This window comes from Sebastes umbrosus, chromosome 13 (genome assembly GCF_015220745.1).
Source record: "Sebastes umbrosus isolate fSebUmb1 chromosome 13, fSebUmb1.pri, whole genome shotgun sequence".
In the NCBI taxonomy this organism is placed as follows: domain Eukaryota; kingdom Metazoa; phylum Chordata; class Actinopteri; order Perciformes; family Sebastidae; genus Sebastes; species Sebastes umbrosus.
The window spans coordinates 16,800,891-16,827,963 of record NC_051281.1 but is presented as its reverse complement, the minus strand read 5'-3'; the positions used below and the strand labels follow the sequence as shown (position 1 = coordinate 16,827,963).

The window sequence follows — 27,073 nt, the reverse complement described above, 5'->3', positions numbered from 1 at the left end:
GGTATATATTTCTGATAACATTTTTTTAATAATACAACAATCTTAAATAGGGGGTTTGCAAATATTCTTTACAGAAAACTGGTTCATTAAATATCACATAGATAGCCACATTTGTAATACTATTATACTTTAGGAAAATATATAATCTTAACACTTTTAATGTTTTACAAGAAGACAAAATACTAGATTTACCTTTGAAAACATTAAGACCTTAAACCTTTTGGTTACACCAAGGGTCTGCAACCTGCGGCTGCGAAAAAAAGTCGTAGTATTGTGAGAATAAAGTCATAATATTATAAAATAGTAGTTTTACGTGTTATTTTCCTTTTTTCTCGTAAAATTATGACTATATACTTTAGGAAAATATCATCTTAACACTTTTAATGTTGGTAATTTTTTTAAACTGAAGTTACTAGATTTACCTTTGAAGCATAAGGACCTCAAACCTTTTGGTTACACCAGGTGTCAGCAACCTTTACTATCAAAAGAGCCATTTTAGGCAAAACAAATAAATAAAAAAATCTGTCTGGAGCCGAAAAACATTTGATCATTGTGATGAAGGTAACACAGTTTATAGTCTAAGTATATAGTATATAAGTCTAATGCAGTGAGGGCCCAAGAGCAAATGTACTACGGAGTATTAGGGGCCACATTGAGGGGAAGATAATCTGAGATTTCCAGAATAAAGTCATAAATTTACGAAAAAAAAGTCGTAATGTTACGAGAATAAAGTCATAAGAAGATGAGAAAAAAGAAAATAACACATAAAATTACTACTTTATAATATGACTTTATTCTCATAATTCTATGACTTTTTTTCTCATAAACTTATGACTTTATTCTCATAAAATTACCACTTTTTTCTCGTAAACCTATGTTTTTATTTTCATAATATTATGACTTTATTCTCGAAATCTCAGATTTATTTTTTTCCTCGATGTGGCCCTAATACTCTGTCGTACCATCATACCATAGACCTACAACAATGATAAATAAAAATGTAAATGTAAACAAAAAACAGTTATTCATTTCCATTTTTAAAAATCCACAGGGAGCCACTGGAGAGGAGCTAAAGAGCTGCATATGGCTCCGGAGCCGCAGGTTGCTGACCCCTGGGTTACACCCACTAAAATGTGAATGTCCTAACAGGTGAAAACTGTCATCTTTGGAGATTTGGTAAACCCTAAGCTTACATATCCACTCTGCAAGTAGCACATACACATGTTTCTGCAGGTTAGTAAAGCATGTTAGTTTCATAATGTGCATAGATGATGAGGCATAATAAAACAGTGCAAATAAATACAATTCTAGGAATGTGCAAATAGCTGAGTTGTGCGTATCTTTTTTTCTTTTTTTTTTTTTCATTCAAGGACTGGATGGCTATCCATTGAGCTTTAGCATATGGCTGGCTCGTCCACAGCTTGGGCTCCCAGTGTGACAGCTTTCACACACTTCGCCATCGTCTGGGAGGCTCTGCTGATCGGATCTGTGAGTAAAGATGGAGAGCAAATTAAAAATCTGTACGCATAAATAAATGTGAAATTAAATTTTTTTTTTAAAAAATCAACATTGTAATGGGTCTAACTAGAACTCAATGGGTGTTTATGATGCTATGAAGTAAAATAGTATTACTTACAATTTTAAGATACATGAAGATATGCATTTAAAGCCCTATGCTGTAAGTGAAACCATGGTGCCACATGTGGGCGTGACACACCAGCATACAGATAACACTATACTAATATTTGGGACAGTGTGCTACTTCATTTTTGTTTTGCAGTTAAATTTGACTGCCAGCTTTAAACTAAGAAGCATTTTCTCAGTGCAACAAATTAAATTCTGTCATATTTGGCTTTAAAAATATATTGTAATTAAAAATTCTAATTCAAGAAAAAAAACTTTTTCTGCAGAAGACAAGTATTTAAAGTAGATTTTCAGGAGCAGTATGAAAACCAGTGAGGCAAAGAAAATGTAAAATGCTTAGAGAAAGTAGTTACAGCAGCCGCTGTTGGTAATGTTAGGGATATATTGGAATTTTTTCTTTACCATGACATGATAATAATTTGAACAGAAATGCTTCATCACTAATTAAGGTCATTTAAAGAATGATGCAGGCATTTGGTGGAGATTTCCAGCGAGCATTTTGCGGATTGAAATTTCTTTATTTTTTCCCCTACAGAAGAGCCTTTCTATGATCACATCAACTATTTTGTTGGTCCCTTTTGTTTTCTGTAATTTGCTTTTACTATTATTTTTGGCAAAAAGTGTCAACAAACAGGATATCTCATATTAGCGAAATTACTATGAAATTGTCTGAACACATATGATGCTCCCAATGAGACAAACTCTTTTTATTTAATTGATCCCATTGCAAATTGTATACTTTGATCCCCTTAGCTGTAGCACTATGTTTCTGTTCTCTCTGAAATATTCATGCCACTCTGAAATAGCTACATTTAAAATATTAAATCTGCGTAAGATGACAAATACAATACAGATGACTAATTGCGAAAGAAGTTTCATTTCATTTAAAAACAGTGGTTCTAAACCTCACCCATTTACGTCGTCCACAACAAATAAAACGTTGTCATATAAACACAACAATTACTTTTTATTTCCGGTTAGGTACTCTCTATCCACGTATGCGTGCCCACATAATGTTAAGTAGTTTCCAAGAGATTCAAAATCATTGTGGGTGCTCCAAATGGCTTGTCTTCTTAGCAACTGCAGAAGTAACAAAACACTTTCTTTAATAGGAAGCAGAGCAGTAAACACCACCAAATCGTTGCTCAGCTTGGAGAGCTGGATTTTGTATTGTTCTTGAAAGAAACCCTTCTCTGATGACTGACATGTAAACAGGACACCTTAAATGATTAATTTATTCAGCGATAGTGTAACACTTTTGTGGCAATTGTCACAATTGCTTCATTTATTTTATTATTATTTCGGATGCAACCTGAGTGTCATTAGTATTAGTATTACTATTAGTATTTCTCCCTGTAAAAATGAAATAAACATAAACACTAATATAATTAAATTAAGGAGGTGATACATCACTGCTGTGTTTCCTGGAGGATTTTGGAATGAAAACATAATTTAGACCAGGATTAGTGAGAAGAGTACCAGAGTACTAGTGACCCACCTGTCATATAGAAGTCCTTCACAGTAAGCTGTGGAGGGACTAAAGGTCCAGTAAGGACAGCCTGGTTCACTGCCTGAAAGAGATAAGTCAGATATCACCATCATCATGAGGAACAGCGTGAAGCAAACTAAGATAAACCAACTGAATAAGCTAACATTTAATGATGAGATGAAATGAAAAATGCCTTTTTAACCCTTTTAGGTTACCTCCCCGGTCATATTGTGCACCTATTTAATATTTGCAAAAAAAAATGAATATCAAAATTCAATAGAGTGCTACAGAATTAGTACTAAAACTTGTGAATTAGTTAGCATTTTAGCACTTTCGGTTCCCTTGTCTGGAAGTCAATGGGTTTTCAGATGGGTTAGATGCCTAAAATAAGGTCTGTGGTTAACACAAGCTGAAGAGATTTTAATGTTTTGTTCTACGATATAAGATACATCAATAAATACCACACTTGTGAATTTTGAAGCCTTTATGTGTCTTTAAAAAGGCGGTTGCTAACAAGTGGCTAAATGAGACTACTAAACGTCATCGCGCCGACTCGTCCGCCTTTACAGCCTCGTGTATACTCACGCTCATGCGACCGTGGTGTAGTTCGTTTATAGCCTAATGTTAGCTCTTTACTTCTGGTGATTGCATTCATGCTTCAAAAAATCATAGAAGTGGTGCATTTGTGAAGATTATCTTGCTGAATAAGTATCATAGACGTTTGTTTGCCACAGAGCTTATTTCCTGCAATAATAGAAAACCCAATGGAAAAATCCCATTGGCTTTCTGTCGAGGGAACCCAGGACGATGCTAACTTCCAGGGTGGCCTACAAAAATACATCATCCCTGGAGCACTCTATAATCTTTTCTTCCTGTAAAACAAAATATGACATGTGTTTATGTAAGCTAGTACCAACCAATTTCAACCAATAATATCATGACATCCATCCAATTATCAATCTGCAACTTTTAGCAACAAGGGAGGTGTGGCTCCATATTGTGCTACCCTCTAAGCCCGCCCACTTTTTGCGGAGAATTTGATTTAAATCCCCCTCGTTACTGCCGCTCAAATATTCAGTTCCACTGGAAAATACTCACAGTGCAGAAACTAACGAGGCTCTAACTTCCGTTTCACTGGGACTTTAAATAAAACTTTAGTAGCACCTCTTTTGTAATCAACTAAACACACACTGGAGAAAGATTTCAGCTGACCTGAGACAGCTCATTAGCCTGCTTAAAGTAGTTGGCCTCCTCAACGTCATCGTATCGCACCAGATTTGGGGAAACCTCTGCCAGTCTATCACGCACTTCATCAAGGGTGTCATATGGCAGAGTCACTCCAGCAAGCTTTAAAACGGACGGAAAAAAATACACAGCGATTAGTGTTATTTGTTATTATTTAATATAACATGATTATCTTGTATTGTAGTTCACCTCAGATATGGCTCTGATGATCCTCCAGTCCTCCCTAGCCATGCCTGGGGGACTCACAGCCAATTTGGTCTGCTGGGCACGGCCCTCAGTGTTCACATAGGTGCTACATTTCTCAGTGTATGCAGCTCCAGGAAGTATGATATCAGCCATTGTTGCACCGACATCGCCATGGTGACCTGGGCAGTTATGGCACAAAGCATTTAAATTAAGCAAGAAAAAGTTTGATGCTCCTAAACAGATTCTGCAAGTCTCTACTGGAGCGATAAACAAACAATTATATACATATAAATATTATTACAAAAAGATATTACAGTACAGTAAACAGTAAAATATATTACATATTGGTCCTTTAATGCAAGGTGTGATAGCGAGATATCACATACCATACATATATTAATGTAAATGAAAAAGCTTCTGCTGCTGTGCAGTAAAACAGCTGACCTTGATAAATTATGAAGCTATCCTTTGGGAGGTCTTGGCGAGTAATGCAGCCAGCATCAGCTCCGAGTAGGAACAGAACTTTGGGTGGGTTCTTTCTGACAGCCTCCACTCCTGGCTTGTACCCAAGATCAAGTGCAGCCACTTGACTGGCAACCCTGAAGACACAGGAAGAACACAGCACACATATTACAGTAAACATCCCTCTTGAACACTCCCCTGTTACCGAAAGCGTTCCCTCTAATTTTCCAAGACTATGACCTGTGAAGCACATTGAGAACCTTCCAGTTTTCCTCCGCGCCACTGCTGACGCGAGCGTTCTGAGCAATGGTTGACACAGCGGCCATTATCGCAGCCCCGTCCTCCCTCTGCAGGCAACTGCTTCCAACCACAACAACTGGATGCTTCGCTTTAGCCAAGTCCTGCAAGAGAAGATAAAAATAAGACACAAAATTAGAAAAAGACACTCAAGTTGACTGATAACATTCATTGCATTACTGAGAGTGCTCAGAGTGTAACCTGGGAGAACGGGTGAGCTCCTGACGCAATTTCTTGAAGAATCGTGGCAGAATCCCCAAGATGGTCATGTGTGTAACTTAGGTCCACTTCCTTTCCCAAAAGAGCCACTTGCAACTCGTTGTGAAGCCAGCTGAATCAGAGACACCAAGATCAGATTAAAGAACATGCATTTGTGTTTAACATAACTCAGATTTACTAGTCATCACTAGCAATTACTTCACCTTTTTCTGATTCGTGCATTGAAGAGAGGAGCCTCGTAGCGTGGGTTTGTGCCAACCAGAAGCAGCAGGTCAGCCTCTTCAATGCCAGCAATCCCGGTGTTTAGAAGATAGTTTGAACGCAGATCAGATCTAAAGAAGCCAAAGTGAAAACAGAAGCTTAATATCAGAGCAAGTCCAGCTGGCTTCGTCCCATCTTTTCGGTTTTACTCTTTCTGCGGCCTTACCCGGCTCCAGTCATTGGGAACACCTCCTCAGTGCACAGGTTGTCGCTATTCAAACGGTTCAGCAAATCTTTCAGGGAAATGAGAGCCTCTGCATCCACTAAGCCTCCAACAACAGCTGCAACATCGTTTCCTTCAACTCCTTGCAACTGTCAAATAAGACAGATGTTATTTAGGACAAGCCTAAATTGAAGCAAGTTGCAAATTATCACACACTGTCATCATAGATTACATACTGCTCCAGCAACTCGAGTAAGCACATCTTCCCAGGTTGTGGGAACCAACTGCCCAGACTCGTTTTTCACCATCGGCTGAGTAAGCCTCTGCCTTTTGAGTCCATCATACGCAAACCTGTCAGGATGGAAGCAAAGTTCAGCAATGGTGAAAACATCATACATGAATCTATGTCTGTGAAGTAAACTTTTGTGTGATAAGAAAGGAACCTGGTTTTATCTGAGATCCACTCCTCATTAACGTCCTCATTAAGACGAGGCAGGATTCTCATCACCTCACCCCCACGAGTGGTCACCACAATGTTACTACCCACAGCATCCAGGACATCAATGGATTCAGTCTTCCTGTAGAAAAAAACAAAGAGAATACATCAGAGTAAAATCTCACCCTTGATCCTAAAGGCGCTTTCACAAGCCATAGTCCGTTTGGACGGTCCGAATCAGAGTGTAACTGACACTTTTGGTTTGTTTTCTATTTAGTCTGGTTCGGTTTCAGAGTGCACAAATTAATGCGGACTAAATAAAAACATTAATTTGCTGAGGGGCGTTTACGAAGGAGTAAATTTATCTTTTTTGTCTAGAGAGCTGCCACTTCTATGCAGGGAATCTCAGACTTTAAAATATCGCTGTTGACCTTTTTTCACTTTGACTCGACACTGATCTATTGTGCACACAAATCCCTGAATTCTCCTTCAGTTTATCTCGAATTACTTTATAAACGTCACTATTTTTATGGACTTTATTTAGCATATTCTGTATGTTCTCTTCGGCCCAGATGTCAAGCAAACATCGGACTTCTGCAGAAGTCCAGGTCAGTCCTCTCCCACTCATGTTAACCTGTTGTTTACCTGTGTCCATCTCAACAGATGCCTGCACAGGCAGCCTGCGTTTTAGTTCACTTGAAAACAGTCCGAGGCCAGTCCTCACAAGCCGTGTCAGACCGGTTGTTTTGGTTCGCACCAGAGAACGATTACTGCGTTCACAACTGCCCAAATAAACAGCACTAGGGTTTGATTTAAACAGACTAAATGTTGGCTTGTGAAAGCGCCCTAAAAAGTGAATCAAAATGTAGAGCATAATAAAAATACCTGGTCTCCCAAGGGCGAGCAGTGAATGCATATGGTTTAGAGGTCAGGGCCCCCACCGGGCATATATCAATAACATTCCCAGATAACTCTGACATGAACATCTTCTCCACATAAGTCCCAATCTGCAGGTCATTGCCTCTGCCAGTGGTACCCAGGTCCTCCACACCTGCAATCTCACTGGCAAAGCTGTAGGAGCAAAAAAAAAAAATACTTATGTTCATATTCTAAATTTACACAGCAACGTACTCCAGATATTGATGTGTGACTCACCGCACACAGCGAGTGCACTGGATGCAGCGAGTCATAATGGTTTTGATGAGAGGGCCAATGTTTTTGTCTTCCACAGCTCTTTTTGCCTCTGTGAAGCGGCTCCTGTCACTGCCAAACTGCATGGACTGGTCCTTCAAACGAAAAGGTATTCAGTCGGATTAGTCAATCTTATTTTCATACACACACTCAAGTCTATGAAGAACACATCTACTGCACACTGGTGGTGATTATCTTTACCTGTAGATCACATTCTCCCCCCTGATCACAAATTGGACAATCTAATGGGTGGTTAGCCAGTAGGAACTCCATCACACCCTCTCTGTGTAGAATTAAAAAAACAGTTTTGGACATAATTATTTCAGGTTACTTTCCTACAAAGAAATGTTGTTTTTGCTTGAGCGAGATGTGGGTTATCATATCACCTCATTTAAAAAATTGCCTACAGATAACTGGGTAGAATTACAGAGCAATATAACACATAGAACAGAGAATACAATGTTGTGAGTTTGATCCTACCTGGCCTTTCTTGTTTTGTCAGAGTTGGTTAAAATGTTCCAGCCCTTCATGACTGGCATAGCACAAGCTGCCACAGGCTACAAGATGAATGGAAAATTATTAATGATTATTTCAAGTAGGCATAGGCCTGTCTCTGTCGTACAAGGCAAAGAAATACAGCAAGACAAGCTTGGCTACCAAGAGAAACAAAGCACACACATAGAAACATACCTTAGGGACTTTCTCTATCTCCACAAGACACATGCGACAGTTTCCAGCAACTGAGAGGCGCTCATGGTAGCAGAAGCGAGGAATCTGCATTCCTACCTTCTCACATGCCTGTGACACAATTGCGTCAGTGTTAAATCTAGTATTATGACTCAATGTGTCAAAAATGTTGCTTTCTATCTTATGTGACTGTTTGCATGAATTTAACATTTTACCTGCAATACAGTGGTTCCTGGCTCCACCATGATAGGGTTCCCATCCACGAAAACCTCCAGCAGGTTACTGGCGGCTGCAGCTGCAGCTGCTGTTGCTGCAGTGCGAGCTTCAAGCACAGACAGAAAACATTTTTAAAAAATGTTATGCAAATCTTCCATTTTCTTTTCATCCAAGGATTGTTACTTTTAAGAAAAAGTTGCATAATTTATCATCATCTATATCACGTTAGGGATGCACCGATCCAACTTTTTCAGTCCCGATACCGATAACGATACCTGGGCTTTGGGTATCGGCCGATACAGAGTACCGATCCGATACCAGTGTTTGATTATTAAGCTGTATGCCTCGCTGTTTGGAAGTGTCTGGGATAATTCTTTTATGTGTAAGGCAACATCAGGATTGACTTAAACATTGCTTTCCTAACTTTGTAAAACAAAATGTAACAAATAAATAGATATTAATTTAGTGTTATAATTGTTATTTATTATTAAAATAATAAATTATACACCAACAACTTGGCAAAATAACATCTTCAAAATTAACAGGAATTACAATTCAGGTGTAAACTTTTTTAATGCAGCATCAAATTGGTCAAAACTTAAACAGGAATACAAATTTCAGTATGTAATGTATATAGTATATCAACATAAAATTGGATTCAATAGATCAGCCTCATTGTCACTGATATCGGATGCAGCTATTTGAGTCAGTATCGGCCCGATATCCCATCTGGTATCGGTGCATCCCTATATCACATCAAATTAGATAGATAGATAAAGGGATAGATAGATAGTAGCTTTATTAATGCCGAGGGAAATTCAAGTTTCCAGCATCACAGTTCCATAGTGCAAAACATGTTAGTAAAAAGACAGTAAAAAAGTTAGTAGTGCAAAGTAAAAAGTACAAAAAAATATACCAGATATAAAAATACAAGGAGATGAAGAAAACTGTTAAAAGTGAATATAGTGCAGGGTAACAGATGTGATACACGACTATTAAAAAAGTGAATATAGTGCAGAAGAGACTGTTTAAAAATGAGTATAGTGCAGGGTAACAGCTGTGATACACAACTATTAAAAAGTGTAGAAGAGACTGTTAAAAATGAGTATAGTGCAGGTTAACTCCAGTAGTTTAGCCTATGAAAGTGCACTGTGTGCATTATTATCTGTCCTGCAGACCGTCCTCCTTTGTCAATTACAATGAATCCCTGGTATTCCCAATGTAACAACAGATGATTGCCACTGACTATTATTGGCTAAATTGAGCCATGCAACAGCCTGGCACCAGATGTGTTAACAGGCAAATCTGTAATCCTGCTCTATAATCCATCAGTGGAACTAAATGACTACAAGGCTTCTTCTGGTGCTTGCACACAACAAACAACATGGTTGTTGTGCAGAAATACAACACACACATAATGTATGTAAACAAGACATGATCAATTAATTCATCATGATGAGGTGTCATATTTTATTACCATTGTTGGTTGCAGCAGCAGCAGCACCTCCTCCTCTGATAATACTTGCTGCTGGAAAAACACTCCTGCTCACAACAGGCAAACGCAACATGCTGCAAGAGAGGCGACACATCACGTGATCAGGTCTTCTGGTTTAACACATTAATGTAAAAAAAAAAGGCTTTAAAATACTCAAAGTTGGTGCGTTAATTTAACCATTAGAGAAGCATAAAGCCTCCATGCGACTAGAAAAACAAAACGTGCAGTCACTATAAGAGCAGCTCATTTATGCTGCGACGTATTTAAAAAAAGAAAAAGCATGTCTAAGTTATTGCCTACTATTCATAATGAACTTCGTTACATCAGTGATACATTACGCATGATCTGCCACGTGCGTAAAGCAGCTATTTAAACCTTTATACCTCCTAACCTCGCTACTAGCACATCCTGCTACAAACAAGCTAACATAACATCTAACAACCCTTTATTATGATCATAATAAACCGCTTTATTCTATTTCAACGGCTCGTTTCTAATAGCAGTTGCGTCCGGACTCTAAATTGTCTACGTACTAATATTTCCTAAACACCACGGTGACCAGTTGCTTACCTTGTGCCAGTGTGTTTGTCCTCGTGAGAGACAGACAGCCTGCGACGCAGGTTGCGCACTAGTCGTGTTATTGTGCTGCGTCACAGATTAAGTAATCCATAATCCAAGGCTACTTTTCTGTAAATACACTACTAATCTAGTCATGACAGTAATGTAAACCCTCTCATTACTACCAATTTGTGACAAGATGTGATGAAGTGGCACGTTGGCAGTAACAGCAGGGTTAATCTGACTTTATTAGTCTAGTCCAGGGGTCTGCAGCCTGCAGGCTCTGGAGCCACATGTGGCTCTTTAGCCCCTCTCCAGTGGCTCCCTGTGGAATTATAAAAAAAGTAGTGAAAATGAATAACTGTTTATTGTTTACATTTTCATTTTTTTTTATCATTGTTGTAGGTCGACTTTTTTCTTGTAATATTTTTTTATCGTAAAGTTATGACTTTATTCTCGTAATATTACGACTTTTTTTCTCGTTAAATTATGACTTTATTCTTATATTACAACTTTTTTTCTCTCAAAGTTATGACTTTATTCTCATAATATAACGACTTTTTTCTCGTTAAATTATGACTTTATTCTCATAATATAACGACTTTTTTCTCGTTAAATTATGACTTTATTCTCATAATGTTACGACTTTTTTTCTCGTTAAGTTATGACTTTATTCTCATAATATTACGACTTTTTTCTCGTTAAGTTATGACTTTATTCTCGTAATATTACGACTTTTTTTTCTCGTAATATTACAACTTTATTCTGTAAATCTCAGATGTTTTTTCCCTCAATGTGGCCCTAATAGTCCGTAGTACATTTGCTCTTTGGCCCTCACTGCATTAGACTTATATATTATATACTTAGTCTATAAGTACCTTCATTACAATGCTCAAATGTTTTGCGGCTCCAGACAGATTTTTTTTTTGTTGCCTAAAATGGCTCTTTTGATAGTAAAGGTTGCCGGACCCCTGGCCTAGTCTAATTTGTTTTTCTAGCCTTTAGTGAGCCACTTTAATGAGAGCTTAATTCAAAAGATGGAGGGGTCACAGGTCAATTTGCGTTGTCCACAAAGTGTCATGCTGATTGTAGTTGTTGAAGAAGGCTAAAATGTTTGCTTCCTGTCCATATTTTTACAGTTATTTCAGGGAAACCAGCAATCTTCCAGTCACAGGAGGGATGGTATTCTCTTAACGTAACAGTGATGTAATCCCTAAAGGTCACCAGACAGAAATAACAGGAAACGGCTGGTAAACAGACCCTCAGGAAATGGAAGGAAATGCACATCTGGATTTAAATCAGGCTCGTGTACAGGCGACTTACTTAAAATCCACCAGGAAATGTAGTCTGTGTACATAAAACATCAAAGTCTGCTTTTTAATGACAGACTCTTCTAACATCAAGTCAAACAGTATAAAGAAAGTATTCAAACAAAGTGCAGCAGGTGTTCAGAAGAATAAATGTATTAGGAATTTACTTGAAATATATTAGAATAAAACATTTATACAACTCTCAACTAGTTTAACAATCTTACTATACATTAATAGAAGACTAATAATAATAGATTTATGCAACATAATCTCATCTCAAAGAGCCAAAGATGTCTTGCCTCAAGAGTACAACAATAACAAAATCAGTAAATACATATGCATTTGATATAATACTGCAACTACTTTCATTATGAATCAATCTGTATGTTTCACTTGGTCTATAAAATAACAGGTAATAGTGAAAAATGTCCATCACAATCTTGAAATTGCTCCTTTTGTCCGAGCAACAGTCCAAAAAACCAAACATGTTCAGTTTACCATCATAGATGACAAATACATTCAAAGCAGCAAATTCTCACAATTATGAAGCTGTAACTACAGGATGCTTGTGATTTTTAAAAAAAATGATTAATTGATTATCAAAATATGTGCAGATTAATTTTCTGTTGATCAACTAATCATCTGTTTCAGCATTGATTTTGTCTCTTTCATTTGTAAATCACTCGAGTTATGCAAATGAAAACTAAAGGAAAAAGATACTAACTCCATGTGCACGTTATACACAGCTCTGCTCAACTTTTTCCATTGAGAGTAATTACGCATAACTCCTTCCAAGTGAAACAAAATAGGAAAATCTTAACACCACAGCTGGAAAGAACAGCTATGATAGTCCTCCACATTTACGCTAAAGTAATAGCCAGTCTTACTTTAATGTTTTTCATGGACGACTACTACAGTCTGAGGATTGTTGTAATCATAGAGTTGATGACACCACAGGCTCCTCTGGGACACTGTCCAGGTGAACTCCTGGCACAGACTCCATCTCGGTGGCAGAGATCGACTGACTGAGCTCTCTCAGTGAACTCTTAGTAATGTTCAGGCATGCACGCTTCAGGATATGACGCACCTTTTTGCCCAGCAGCATATACAGGAGGGGGTTAATGCAGCTGTTGAAAAAGCCTAAGCTGGTGGCAAGAGGGAAGCCAGCTCTCAGTATGCTGTGTAGGTATATTGAGGAATGTACGGATAACTCCATCAAGCTAAATGTATGAAAAGGTGCCCAGCATAAAAAGAAGGCCAGAATTACAGCGGAGACTGTTCGGGAGAAGCTGGACAGCCGAACCGCGCCCCCAGATTGATTCACTTTGAGTGTCAGAAGTATACCCGTCACACATATGGCAGTAAAAGGCAAAAGGAAGCCCACAGTGGTGCGAATGACCACTATCATAATGTGTCTCACGGCCGCTGTGTGTGCGTCCTGTGTGTGGAAGTTGTTGAAGCACACCACTTTGTCGTGTAAGCGCATGGTGTCGCGAAAAATCAGCGCGGGGCAGCTCATGGCGGCAGCCAGCATCCATATGCAACCACACACAACCCACGCTCTGTTTATCGTGCGGTACCTCTGAGACCAGTTGAGGTGCACCAGAGAAACATACCTGTCTATGCTGAGCATTGTGAGAAAGAGCACACTGGCATACATGTTCATCACGGACACAAATGAGTTAAGCTTACACATGACCACACCAAAGTCCCAGTGGAAGTCCCGCAGTATGTAATCAATGTAGAAGGGTAGAAAGAGCACAAACACAAAGTCTGCCATGGCTAGGTTGAGCAACCAAATACTGTTGACAGTCTTTTTGCTTTTAAATGCCGTCACCCAAATGACAGTTCCATTTCCAATCAGACCAAGCACAAAGGAAATGATGTAGATGACCACTGAGATGATGTGCATAGTTTCCCTCTGCCTGTGGTCGACTTTAAGTTCCTCCAAGTCGCCATACTCCATGTAGTACTCGTAGGTGTAGTTTCCATAGTCTTCTCCAGAGTCACCCATTGTTGTGAGGATGTAACCTCTGTGGGAAGGAAAAGCTCACAATAAGATGCCTTCCTTTAAGATACAGAAACACAGTGACTGAAAAACATTCCCATGCACTATAATCAACCTGTAACACGTGTTTCTCACCTCACGTCTCTGTGATTATGCTGGGCTGTTCCCCAGAGGGATCCAGTTGTATGTCCTGTCCTTCTTTCTGATCATCCGGTTCCTGTGTTGAAGTTGGGACTGGGTGTGTCCTGAGTAACCCTGGAACATAGTGTCAACAACATCTATTTGGATCAACAGTGTGGACAGGCAGATGCCCCACAGATGAGGCAGAACAGTGTGATTCATACAGTGTTTGTTCTGAAAGCAAACATGGAAGAACTGACAAACACTGTGTTGTTACACAATGCACAATTTATGTTTTATTGTTCAAGGTTATTATTACCAACCAAGCAACTGGGTGAAAGGTTAGAATGTATTCACATATCACTAATATCTGTATCTTCGTCAAGGCCAGAACAGGGCCCATGGCCACTACAAGTTTTACTCGAGCCAGATTAAAACCAAATGTATCAGGAATTTGTGGTCTGAGGTGAAGGTTATTTAAGTCACAGCTTTTTCTAGTCTTAATTGTATAATACAAATCTATTCATATATATATATATATATATATATATATATATATATAGACTATTAATAAACTTTGAAAAACAAAAGTGTAATTAAACAGAACAATGTTAAGAATATTAATTATATCTCAAAAAATGTTAAATTATCACACTTTGCCATGAAAATGTGTTGAAAAAAGTAGCCTACCATCAGATCAGATAGGCCAAATCAGTGCAATCAACAAATAAAGACTATGTAGAATATGCCCTTTAAAAAGTAGAGTCACATGTCAGTAAACAATAGAGAAACGTGTTTATACTATTACAAAGACTAGAAACTAAATGGACAAAATGCTGTGTGCAAAATCAGTGCAATCAACAAATACATTTTATGTAGATAATATGTAGAATATGCTATTTAAAAAGTAGAAAGTTACTGCAGATATAAATATGTCAGTAAACAATAGAGAAACGTGTTTATACTACTACAAAGACTAGAAACTAAATGGACAAAATGCTGAGTGCAAAATCAGTGCAATCAACAAATACATTTTATGTAGATAATATGTAGAATATGCCATTTAAAAAGTAGAGTCACTGCAGATATTAATGTCAGTAAACAAAAGAGAAACCTTTTTTTTCAACAAATAAAAACAGATAGATAGATAGATAGATAGATAGATAGATAGATAGATAGTAACTTTATTAATCCCGAGGGAAATTCAAGTTTCCAGCATAACAGTTCCATAGTGCAAAAAAATGTTAGTAAAAAGGCAGTAAAAAAGTTAGTAGTGCAAAGTACAAAAAATATACCAGATATAAAAATACAAGGAGATGAAGAAAACTGTTAAAACTGAATATAGTGCAGGGTAACAGCTGTGATACACAGCTATTAAAAAAGTGAACATAGTGCAGAAGAGACTGTTAAAAGTGAATAAAGTGCAGAAAAGACTGTTAAAAGTGAATATAGTGCAGAAGAGACTGTTAAAAGTGAATAAAGTGCAGAAAAGACTGTTAAAAGTGAATATAGTGCAGAAGAGACTGTTAAAAGTGAATATAGTGCATTATTAACATGACTTATAAGAATAAAGACTACTGTATCTACATAAAAAATATCAGTAAACAATGCATAACATAGTTTATATAACACATATATTAAAGCCTGTTGAGTAGGAAACACCAGTTCATAGTAAAGTAAGTGCCACATACACACTATTGGCATACTAATGGGATAAACAAGTGTTTTAGAACAGAGTGCATCGCTTACCTAAAAAGTGCAGCTCCCTTTTATTAGCTATCTGGATGAAGACAGCCGGATGATCTGCTAACTTTTAGCTCGTTTAGCTCCGTTTTTGCTGGGCCTTGTCCGTGACTTCCCCACTCGGCTGCAAACCTCTTTCTGAGGTATGTGTGTAGTCTTTCCGTGAATCCATCCAGAGAGGAGCTGAGATGTGCAGCAGTGGGCGCGCCTGGCTGACGCGTCAAACAAGGACCACAGAATGAAGAAAAGTTATTGGTCAGCCGCACTGAAGAATGCTTTCATTCAGACGAGCTGCGGCTGCTTTTCATAACACAGAGTAAACCCTCAGCGCCCCTCTTCCCACCTCAGTGAATAAACGGAAAAAGTTTTGAATGATGCAGATTTTTCTCCCTAAAATGCACAAATTGCTTCAGTCAGTGGGGAGGGCCAACTAAGGGAAAGTTTATTTTTGGTTTCTGTCAACTGCCTTTTTAGCTTCTGCTTTTGCTTTCCTCTCACAAGGCATTTATTTAACGCTTTTGGTTTAGCACCCTGTAGATTGGTGCTCATTAAAAGACAATAAACTGGTGGCGGGATCTTCAGTGTTGCCAGATCAGATTGACAGTTTCCAGCCCAATCACCACTTAAAGGGACTGTTTGTAAGAATCAGAAATGCTTGTTAACAGCGACACCTGTGGCCGTTAAGTTAACGGAAGTCAGCGTCAGGCTCGCGCTTGTGCTCGCTCTAAATAGACATGAACGAGCATCGCTCAAAACAGTGAGGCGACACACGTCAGCTAAAACCACAATATCACTCTATACTTCACCTGCTTGGCAGTAATGTTAGCTGACCATACGAAGGTCTCTCCATGAATCAATGCTGATCCTAGTGTTGGCTTTTCCTGCTTCAGCCTCCCGACCGCGGTCGGCGGGAGACACCGGCACCCGGTCGGAGACGATAACGTTTCTCGCTGCGGAGCCCCGTCACTTCACAAGACACGGAAAACCTTTGTTGGTCTGGAGGAGCTGCAGCAGTTATTTCTGCACAAACGTCCACTGAACGTTCACTAGATATTCTCAGAGCTAAACTAACTCTTCTGCAGTGTGGAGTGAGCCAGCGTTCACGTCTAGATGTGGAGCGAGACAGCGAGAATGCGAGTGAAGGCAAGCAGGCAGAGGAGCAGTGACTCCAGCCACACGCGAACACGCGTATGCAAGCACGCATATGTCCCGATCCGGTACATTTATACGCTTAAAAAGTTACCAACAGTCCCTTTAAAGGTCCCATATTGTGCTCATTTTCAGGTTCATACTTGTATTTTGTGTTTCTACTACAACATGTTTACATGCTGTAATGTTAAAAAAAACAACTTTATTTTCCTCATACTGTCAGCCTGATTATGCCTGTATTTACCCCTTTTTGACGGAATTGCAACAGAATTGCGTTGCTAGGCAACAGCTTGGGTCCATGTGTACTTCCTGTCAGCTGATGAAATTCACATCCACTGCAACCAGGAAATAAACTGGGACGCATTTAGAATTTTTACATTTAAATTTGTGTCAAGGGTCAAAATATTGGACATTCGTGACATCACAAATGGGCAGAATGGGCAGAAATCCTGACAGCTTGTTTCAAATGCAGAGTTTCTGAATACGGGTGGTGTGTATTTCCCTGTGGTTTGATTGTTTCGATACTTTCACAGTATTTATATAGGACTTAAACGTGCTTTATAATAAAAAATCTGTAGAAAACCTGTATGCATACAAAGCTTCATATCCGTATCAAATAACCAAAGATAAAATGTTAGATAAAAAGGCTATCGCAACCGGTGGGCTACCTCCAGGCCTGAGAAGTAAAGCCAATGCTGAAGTGCCTTAAACTTGTATTCTTTCTAATGGCCAGCAGGGGGCAACTCCTCTGGTTGCAAAAAGAAGTCTGATTGTATAGAAGTCTATGAGAAAATGATCCTACTTCTCACTTGATTTATTACCTCAGTAAACATTGTAAACATGAGTTTATGGTCTCAATCGCTAGTTTGAAGTCTTCTTCAATACAGCATGATGTTCATTTAGTAAATGATGGTCCCATTTAGAGTCAAATAGACCATAAAGCAGGGTATGCTTTAGGGAGTGTCTACCTTCTGATTGACAGGTCGCTACCACGGCGTTGTCTGGTTTGGGAGTTGTCTGTGTTGTCGTCTTAGAACTTGGTCGCCTAAAAATGTCTTATTCAGAATTTGGTTGTGCTTAGCTCCACAATCTTGTGTCACTTCTGGTGCAAAAAAACGACACAGCCCGATTTGGCGGAAATAAGCCCAATCTGGCAACACTGCAGGCCTTCATGTTTTCTATCTGGATGTGCAGGCAGGCTTATTTTAAACTTTTTTATTACTGTAAAAAAAAGTTTGCAGAAATTGGATTGTGTTTTGTACTAACGTTTTTTTTTCAATTATTATTTATTCCCACAATATCTGTGCATGGCAGCTACAGTATAATTAAGGTATGGTTACAGTGATTTACTGTATTTCCATAAAGTATGGGAACTTGTGAGTCCCAAGTTAAAAAGAAAAAATAATGGTCCATGTCGATGTCTGGGTCACACTCAAAATTAATCATCTCTCAAATTCCACCCTCCCTGTTGAACATTTTAACTACCCGCCCTGTGTGATTCATTGTGTATTTACCCTTTTGTTCTTGTACAAGAAGTAAACCACATTGAAAACCAGTGAAATTACTGTACTTTCCACAGGTCAGAAACTACAGGTGAAGGAGCAGTAAATTACTGACACGTTAACCAGCTGGCCTTTGTAGAACAGATGTTAGTTGCTAAAAAGATTAGTCACACTTAATAGAAACACATTTTTCCAAAAGGATGCAGGTTGAGCTAACAAAGACTTGGAGTGTTCATGTGGACTATGCTGCTTACTCATCCCTTTTTGTTTCATCCAACAGCCTTGTCACAGTTGTCTCGATATCCAGCGACCCAGAATGACCATCTCATCCCTCTGTGGACCATTCAGCCCTGAGGGGGGAGCTGTCACATCCTCCAAGAGCGCTGCAAGTGTGTGTGTGTGTGTGTGTGTGTGTGTGTGTGTGTGTGTCTGAAATCTGCATGGCCTTACATTTAAACCTGCTCGTTATAGTTCATGGCCCATGTCACACAGTCTCTCTTCAAGATATTCTGCCATCTCTGAAAGAGACTAGGGCACATTATATGTCCCCACTGGGACTTTTAAGGAAACTTAAAGGTGCTAAATTCAAAATTCAAAGCATTAATGTAGCAGCAAACAACTATTTGCTATAGAGGAGTAATGTCTACCTGAGCAGAGAATGAAGTCGCTCTCCCTCTGTGTGTGTTGTAATCTGAGCTTCTCTGTGCTTTGTTTACGTAGCCGGTCGCATGGGCATTTAATGCATGTTCGTGCATGTGAGCGTGCACCACTGGCTAGCTAATTGCTGCCGCTCTGCACTGCGCTCATATGGCGGTTACAGCTGATAACGTCGTCCTGACCCACAGCGTTGTCGCAGAATCAAAGCACCCACCCTCCGGTTGCCCCTCAGGTAAACACTGTTAGCCCCAGCACTGTTGCCGTTGTTTGCACTGTTCATGCTGTTAGCACCGTTAGCTACTAGCTGCCAGCTCAGCTGTTGCCATGTTGAGAGCTGTGTGGAGGCAATCCCTCAATCATATGCTCTGAATTTCAAATTGAGCACCTTTAAAGGAGCAATCACCACCGTTGGAAAAACAGCATTTTTTCAGATCTCAGTTTCTTGCGTACCATTTCTGTGTAAAATTATTAATTTTTTAAGTAGGTAGCCGTGTAATAAGCAGGATAATTTACAGCTAGCGGATCATTTTTGTGAAGTAAACCCCTTTAATCAGCTAAAACATTAAAATGCTGTTTACCCATTAAAGCAGCAGTGGGTAGAACTGGAGTAAAAATTATTAAAAAAAAGTTATTTTTATAAAACGATCACTATATCCTGACAGTAGTGCATGAGACAGGTAAGCTGAAAAAAAAAGCATGTGCGTCTGTGTCCTCCGGTGCTCCTAATGGCATCTGCAAGATTTCACAGACCGGAGGAAAACAACCAATTAGAGCCGAGTTTGAGACTGCTGTCTCGGAGCAGCTGTCAATCACTCGCAAACTCCGACCAAACGGTCAAACTAGGCAGCGCTGATCAAATATGAATCAATATTCTGTTACTGTAACGCCTATTTCTAACCTCAAATGTTTTTAGAAGCATCTTGTAGTGTACTGTTTAGCTGTAAAATGATAAAGTTTATGTATATTGTGTATATATATATATGTATATATATATTTTTTTATATATATATATACATATATATATATTGTGTGTATATATATTGTGTATATATATATATGTATATATATGTATGTATGTATGTATATATATATATGTATATATATATTTATATATATTTAATATGCCTTTAATATGTTTTTTTCTTTCATAATCATAACAAAACTCCCTGGTGTGTGATCATCATTAACAGAGACAGTGTGAAGGGGTCATTTCCTGTTTTGTTTCTGGTTGATGTCTTTAAGGTCACCTGCACGGACTTCCTGTGGTCCAGGAGGGAGGAAGGACATATCTGTGATCACCGAGGAGGAGCCTGCTGGTTGACTTCCAGTAGAACTGCCTGGCCACCGCCTTCTTTCTGCTCCCCTCCTCCTCCTCCTCCTCCTCCTCCTCCTCCTCCTCTCAGCCGCTACTGCAGCAGCATCCCGGTGCCTCTCTGGATCCATGAAGAAATCCCCCCTGCACGGCACGTCCCCAGCCACGATGGGCCGCGAGCTACATACTGCGTTGATGTGTTGATATTGAGATATTTTCAGTTATCAAATATGAATCATGCATTTGATATTTCTGGCCACTTTGCTCGTCAGCATCCTTTCGCCCTGGCTTCATCCATCACTAGCGTCATCCGGTATGTATTGCAATATAGCCTGCTTGCTATTTTTTTTGGGACACTTTCTTCTAATTAAACACACCTTTCACTTTCTGTGTTGGGCTGCGATAATATGTGGTGATGCACTGCAGGTGCACAGCATCGCGTTTTTTCCCCCAGCAGAAACGATATTTGATTTAATATGCGGCGTATTCAGCGTGATGGTGCATGAGGCAGAGTACAGCATCTTTTGTTCAGCTTATAAAAAAAAATAGTGCTCTTTATTATGTATGAGTGTCACATTTAAATATACACTGACTGGGACTCCTTGTTTTACTTCAAGTGCATGCTATTATCTGCTATGAGGCTGTTTGGATTCATATTGCATAATGCACATTTCTGTATCTGGTGCAGAGTTTTTCACTTTGCCAATAAGCACATCAAAAGTACCTTTTCAATGAAATGAAGCTGTTTATATGCTGTATACTAAACCAGCCATATGTGGTTGTCAGTATCCAGCGGTATGTAACCAATCTTACTGAACTGTGTCTCGAAGAATCGCAATGATGCCTTGGTTTGGCCACTTGCCTCAGTATTATCAATGTGTTTCATGAATAAAGGATGACAGCTGGCTCTGTGTGTGTGTGTGTGTGTGTGTGTGTGTGTGTGTGTGTGTACGTGTGTGTCAGGTTTTTCATGTCTGTGCGGTGGGAATTGTCTTGCAGATTCTCAAGGAGTAGGGGACAAGGTTGAGAGGGACGCAGTGCCAGCCCTGCTGAAGCAACAGGCAACTGCAGCACCTGCCACAGACAACACAACCCACCATGCAGTAGAGCATGCGATCGCCTACCCCTCGCGGTTGATCTACTACCTGAATGAGGACTCGGAGAGTACCTACCATGACCTGGACACCCGGGCCAAGAACCAAGCCACAGAGGGGCAGGTAAGCCAGCATTGACGGGGGGATTTTGTGATGGGATGTGAAGTTATTTTCTAGAAATACTGTTGTGATCAATAGCAGGAGTGCTTGGTCAAGGCTTCGAAGTTTTTAAAGTCCAGATTATGGCTCACATTAAACCTTAACCCTGTCTTTAATGTCATTTTTACTGCACTATGTCAGACAAAGCAAAGACACCCATCACTCGCAGCACATTAACAGATATGCTTTATGCATTTAAGAACTGGAGTGATGCCAGAGCGACCGTGCTGAAGGAGGCCTTTCATCCAGTGTGCCCACTGTGCATTACCATCTGCCATTTATCCGCGCCACATCTGTTACTTGTGCTGTAGAGGATGTTGAAGGTGGACTCTAGAGGATTCTATGTTCGTAGACGGCTATAATCTTATACTTTTGCATCATCATCTTTTCCCCCTTTACAGGCAGTCCACCTCGCCCAAGCCAGTTTCCAGTTAGAGGCGTTTGGCAACAGATTTGCTCTCGATCTAGCATTGAACACGTAAGTCCTTGTCCTCCCATCTACCTACAGTAATTCATGTTTGCTAAAATGATTGATTTTTGATAGATAGATGTACTTATTTGATCCCAAATTGGGCAATTGTTGTGTTACAACAGATATATATCTATAGAATATATGGGTGTTTCTGCAACTACGGTCACTTTGACTCTCCCGAATAAAGAAATAATCAACCTCTACGAATTTTAATTTTAACCATCAGAGTATGTCATAAATATAAACAGGTACACAAAATCACATATAGTCTTTAACATGTTTATTTTTTATGGTTTTCATCACCTGTTCTTACTAAATGTCCTTACCGCAACATTACAATAACGCTCATTTAATACAGTTTCCTTTTTTAATTTCTATAATATTTTTAAGACATTTAAATTCATTCCCAACAACCTTTGTGCATCACTATAAATATTGATATAAAACACTTTTTAAAAATAAGGGATTTCATGATTTTCTCTACACCCCGAAAAATTTAGACAGTAACGAGATGTCAGTCTTCATACACAAAAAAATATAAATATGTTGTGTTTTATGACAGATATTGCAATTCTAATGTCTAATGTCCTTACCGCAATACCTAAAGCTGTTGCAGAAATTACATTTTTACTAATATTGCAGATATAAATGGTGGCTAGCAAGGTCTGCTACGTTAGCTTTGATTCTTTGCATCTAATATACAGGAATTCAACAGTAATGTTAAGTTATTTTTTAAATGTAGTTCAAAATACACAAATACTGAGCTGTATGGTAAGTACACACAATAAATACTTCAGAAGAAAAGTGATCTTAATCTTGTTTTTCTTGATCTTGAAGGTCACCCATGTGGGTGGCCCAACCTGTCATCCATGTGCTCACTTCTGTTTCCATAGAAACTAGATTTGTTTGGCTTTGAATAAAACTTTTAATGCAGTATTTGTTCAGTGTCGCGGTAAGGACTCAGAAGTGTGGGACAGGTGCATTTAGATGAAAAAAAAAATCATATAAATGTTTTGTAAACAAAAAATAATTTGGTGTAAAGTAATATGTATATGAAACAATTCCATTTGAAATAATGTCATATTATAAATGAATTAGCTAATTTTACGTATCTCAACTTTGAAACCATAGTTGTGGGAAATGAAGGAAAGTGATGTTTGGACCCATAAAATACTTCAAAAATTGTATTAAATCATATTATTTAGTAATTATTTTTCATGTCAAGATAGGTAATAACACGGTGTATATATTTATAAAGTACTGCACTGCAAATTTGAACATAAATCCAACATTTTATTGCTAGGACTTAAAAATGCCCGTAGTTGCAGAAACACCCATATACAGAATACACAATATAAAGAATATATTAGAATACACTATAAATATACCAGACTACTACAACTAACATATAAAATATAAACACATACTATATACATTAGCAAAGTGTACAAATTTGTTGCAAGTTTTGAGGTATATACCGATGTGCAAATTCAACATGTGCAAGATTATTGAAGGAGCAAAACAGAATGGAGTATAATGGTTGAGACAGAAACTATAAAGCTGAGAGTTCTCTGTTAGACTGAGGTGAAGTGTTGTACAGAGTTATTGCTTTGGGCAGGAAAGATTTCCTGTATCGGTCATTGTGACAGCAAAGCTTTTTTGGAGCTTGTGAGCTGCTGTGGTCATTAAAGGAAAATTCCAGATGTTGATCTCTATGCAGTCACAGAGGGCTACTTTCTGTGTTTCCTGTTTGGTCCGACTCTGAGACAAAATTGTAAAATTCTCAGAGTCTCAGCAACGGAGAGATTCAAGTGCAAAGTTGGCACAACTCATAGAGTCACAATTAGCCACATTTATGGGAAACACACCAGGTTGAAATTAGATGGAATTTCCCTTTAATCACAACACCCTTCTAGACTCGTGGGTGAACTTCAAGAGAGAGTGAACGGTACCTGCTGTCAAGGTCATGTTGACAGTAATGTGCAGATGGTTGAAAATTTCAGAACGTCAGTATTTTTATTCTTCCAGGAAGCTGTGTAAACGTTCCTGCCACTGAAATCATCTCTAAGGATATTATAGAAAATACTGTAGCCTTCAGGTCTCCCTTGAAAAAGAGATTTAAGGGTGCTCTGTACAATATACAGAGCAATAATATAGCAGCAAACAACTATTTGCTATGTAAAGATATAGAGGAGTAATGTCTACCTGAGCAGAGAATGAAGTCAATCTCCCTCTGTGGGTGTTGTAATCTGAGCTTCTCTGTGCTTTGTTGATATCCCCGGGCCGGCTGATCGTGCTTTTGGTGCATGTTTGTGCATGTGAGCGTGCCCCACTGGCTAGCTCACGGCCGCCGCTCTGCACTGCTTTCATACACCCGTTACAGCTGATAACGCCGTCCCAGCACCTTCCGGTTGCCCCTTAGGTTAATACTGTTAGCTCTGTCAGCAGTGTTTGCCATTACTTTAACTGTAAGTGCTTTTAGTATCGTTAGCTATGAGCCGTCGCCATGTTGAGAGCCGTAAGGAGACAATAGAAATGCTCCCAATCTTGCATTTAGCACCTTTAAATGAAGGTTAAATAAAAATACTGTACAAAACATTGTAGGAAAGCATCAAAAGAATGCGGTGATTTAGGGTTTTATTTCTTAATGCAGGGCTATTTAGATGTGCTAATTTAAATGTAGGCCTAATGTAAACTAAAACGCTAAAACATCGTGAAGTAGTTTGACTATGAAAAGAACAACGCCCTCCTAGATGAAAGTGGAAGTCTGGCTTACGGCATCATAACGACCGGAAACTGCAAGACACTGACTCTCTGAGCAAGCAATATGTGTCAGAGCTGACACAAAATTGACAACCGTTGTGATTCCCGTCTGTAGATGACTGTTGTTTGTAAATGATATGTACTATTATATGTCAGGTCAGTGATTAATGCAGCGCCAGTCGACGATAATATAATCAGGGTAACTGTAATTGAATAGGTAGGCGCGCTATAGTTTCCAGAATCCTAGTTTCCAGAGTGCTAAAAGCAATCGTATCTCAGCTGCCAGACTACAGACAGACTGTTTAAGAAAATTAAGTCTCTATCTTTAATGAGGTTGCATCAAAACCAGCAGAGAGACAGTTATTCTGTGGTCTGTGATCGCTGTCCCATCCGGAGACACAAGGCTCCGGACACTCAATGATATTGATTAACTGCCTTCACAAAGTAGCCGGTCTACATGTGTGAGGGCTTAATGTGCATGTGTACAAGGACTTTAAAATGCTGATTGAATTCCAGGTCCCTAAATGTGATTTAAAGCTGGATTATGTAATAAAATACTGTCATTTTATATTGTCTGCATGGCTGAGTGCTGTTAGATGTTAAGACTCACACATTGAGACTTTTCATCTATATGTGCTGGTATTCAGTCTCTGGTTACTTTAGAGGGACAACACATTATGGAAAGCTTTACCAGGTTGGTTGAGGACATTTATATTTACCTTGACAGCTGTAGACACACAGTAAGGAAGTGAAATAACCCTGGATGCTCTGCTATATTTGTAGTAGTTGAGCACTATTTCGCTTCCACTGTAGAAACCCCCACAAAGGGCAGATCTCAGCAGTTATTTGCAGTGAATAGTATGTCTTATTGTGCAACTATTCAAGGTCAGATATTATAGGAGCGATATTATATTAAGCTCTAATTGTTTTAACACAATCGATTTTTTTGGAGGTTGTAGCGGGCTTAGTTTTGAAACTAGAGTGGAGATGATGGTATCATATGAAACTAGAAAACCTGAGGAATCCATTGGTATGTTATACTATCTTGTCGCGAAGGAGGTTAAATAACGCTCCGAACTTGTGCTAAATTTTGGTGAGGTAAAACTGTCATATGTCGGTATGCTGCAAGCAAAATGTGCCATGCGGGACAATGAAGACAGAAAAGCAGCTCATGGGGAGCTGTTTTGAGTGAATTCATATTTTAAAATTATCTTGTGTAATGCTTTATGCAAAAGGAATACAGTGTATACCGGAAATACAGAAAATAGATAATCGAAACATGATATGCAATGATTCAATTCATTTAAATGATTTTAGTTCAAATCAAACATAATTTTCCCAAATGATGTGGAGTCATGCACATAACAGATATTTTCTATTGATGTACTTTATGCTCAAACGCCCTTTCTGAAAGTCTGATTCTGAGGTTCAGATGACCAAATGTGGTTGGGATGTTTCAAGACCCTACTGGACAAAGAGGAGCCTTCAGTCACATAAAGCAACAATGGCTCTAGTGTGCAACAGTCTGAGGAAAGGACCCTTCTGTCGACATTCTTTCCATTCGTCATGTTGGAGTAAAATGTCACCAAACTTTACAACATTCACTGCTACAATGAGGCGTAACATGCCATCGCCATCAAATTGAGTTTACTCATTGGAGCACAGAAACAATACTGTATATCTTTTTGTCTTTATTAAGGCTGTCAAATAATAATAATGCAATTAACGCAAATTCGTTTTAACGGCACTAATTTCTTTAACGCATTAATACAACTTGCGATTTTTAGGTTGTAGCGGGCTCAGTTTTATAGCTAGAGTGAAGATACTGGTATCATATGAAACTATAAAACTTAAGGAACTAACGATGTCATACTAGCTTTTTGCGAAGGAGGCTAAATAACGCTCCAAACATACGCTACATTTTGGCGATGAAAAACTGGCATGGCGATATTCAAAGAGGTCCCTTGACCTCTGACCTCAAGATATGTGAATGAAAATGGGTTCTATGGGTACCCACGAGTCTCCCCTTTACAGACATGCCCACTTTATGATAATCACATGTAGTTTGGGGCAAGTCATAGTCAAGTCAGCACACTGACACACTGACAGCTGTTGTTGCCTGTTGGGCTTGAGTTTACCATGTTATGATTTGAGCATATTCTTTATGCTAAATGCAGTACCTGTGAGGGTTTCTGGACAATATTTGTAATTTTTTTGTGTTGTTAATTGATTTAC

The 27,073-nt window shown here is 38.9% G+C and overlaps 3 protein-coding genes across 8 annotated transcripts in view; 1 reads left to right on the top strand and 2 right to left on the bottom strand.

Annotated features, from left to right (window-relative positions):
• Positions 1-1,275: 1,275 nt before the first annotated feature.
• LOC119500763 (NADH-ubiquinone oxidoreductase 75 kDa subunit, mitochondrial-like) lies at positions 1,276-10,763 on the bottom strand. Its single transcript, XM_037790668.1, has 19 exons — positions 10,562-10,763; positions 9,974-10,065; positions 8,496-8,602; positions 8,284-8,391; positions 8,074-8,150; positions 7,795-7,876; positions 7,558-7,688; positions 7,288-7,473; positions 6,410-6,544; positions 6,203-6,317; positions 5,970-6,115; positions 5,746-5,874; positions 5,525-5,654; positions 5,267-5,427; positions 5,009-5,163; positions 4,568-4,743; positions 4,346-4,480; positions 3,143-3,215; positions 1,276-1,486 (listed from the first exon to the last, which is right to left on the bottom strand). Exons 2-19 carry the CDS (start codon positions 10,062-10,064, stop codon positions 1,395-1,397), a joined length of 2,229 nt encoding a protein of 742 aa, XP_037646596.1. The 5' UTR covers position 10,065; positions 10,562-10,763; the 3' UTR covers positions 1,276-1,394.
• Positions 10,764-11,994: 1,231 nt separating this feature from the next.
• On the bottom strand, positions 11,995-16,082 carry gpr1 (G protein-coupled receptor 1). Its single transcript, XM_037790735.1, has 3 exons — positions 15,737-16,082; positions 14,003-14,122; positions 11,995-13,892 (listed from the first exon to the last, which is right to left on the bottom strand). The coding sequence occupies exon 3, from the start codon at positions 13,871-13,873 to the stop codon at positions 12,794-12,796; it is 1,080 nt and encodes a 359-aa protein (XP_037646663.1). The 5' UTR covers positions 13,874-13,892; positions 14,003-14,122; positions 15,737-16,082; the 3' UTR covers positions 11,995-12,793.
• A 4,229-nt stretch (positions 16,083-20,311) lies between these two features.
• Positions 20,312-27,073, top strand: part of LOC119500097 (disintegrin and metalloproteinase domain-containing protein 23) — a 31,683-nt gene continuing 24,921 nt past the window's right edge. For 2 of the 6 annotated variants that reach the window (XM_037789551.1, XM_037789553.1), the window contains exons 1-3: positions 20,313-20,663; positions 21,314-21,567; positions 22,005-22,081. In XM_037789551.1, the coding sequence (XP_037645479.1) occupies positions 20,588-20,663; positions 21,314-21,567; positions 22,005-22,081 (407 nt within the window). In that variant the 5' untranslated portion in view covers positions 20,313-20,587. Of the gene's footprint in view, positions 20,664-21,313; positions 21,568-22,004; positions 22,082-27,073 lie in introns of all 6 variants that reach the window. The other 4 variants (XR_005209540.1, XM_037789554.1, XM_037789552.1 and 1 more) reach the window with 4 other exon arrangements.

What these genes read in the sequence shown, in the direction of transcription:
- gpr1 (XM_037790735.1), bottom strand. Translation starts at nt 13,873, where the DNA reads ATGGGTGACTCTGGAGAAGACTATGGAAACTACACCTACGAGTACTAC.
- LOC119500763 (XM_037790668.1), bottom strand. Translation starts at nt 10,064, where the DNA reads ATGTTGCGTTTGCCTGTTGTGAGCAGGAGTGTTTTTCCAGCAGCAAGT. An exon ending in GACAAAACAAGAAAGGCCAG is followed by an intron (nt 7,877 to 8,073) that starts GTAGGATCAAAC and finishes AATTCTACACAG; the next exon opens with AGAGGGTGTGATGGAGTTCC. An exon ending in GCTCGCCCTTGGGAGACCAG is followed by an intron (nt 6,545 to 7,287) that starts GTATTTTTATTA and finishes TTTTTTCTACAG; the next exon opens with GAAGACTGAATCCATTGATG.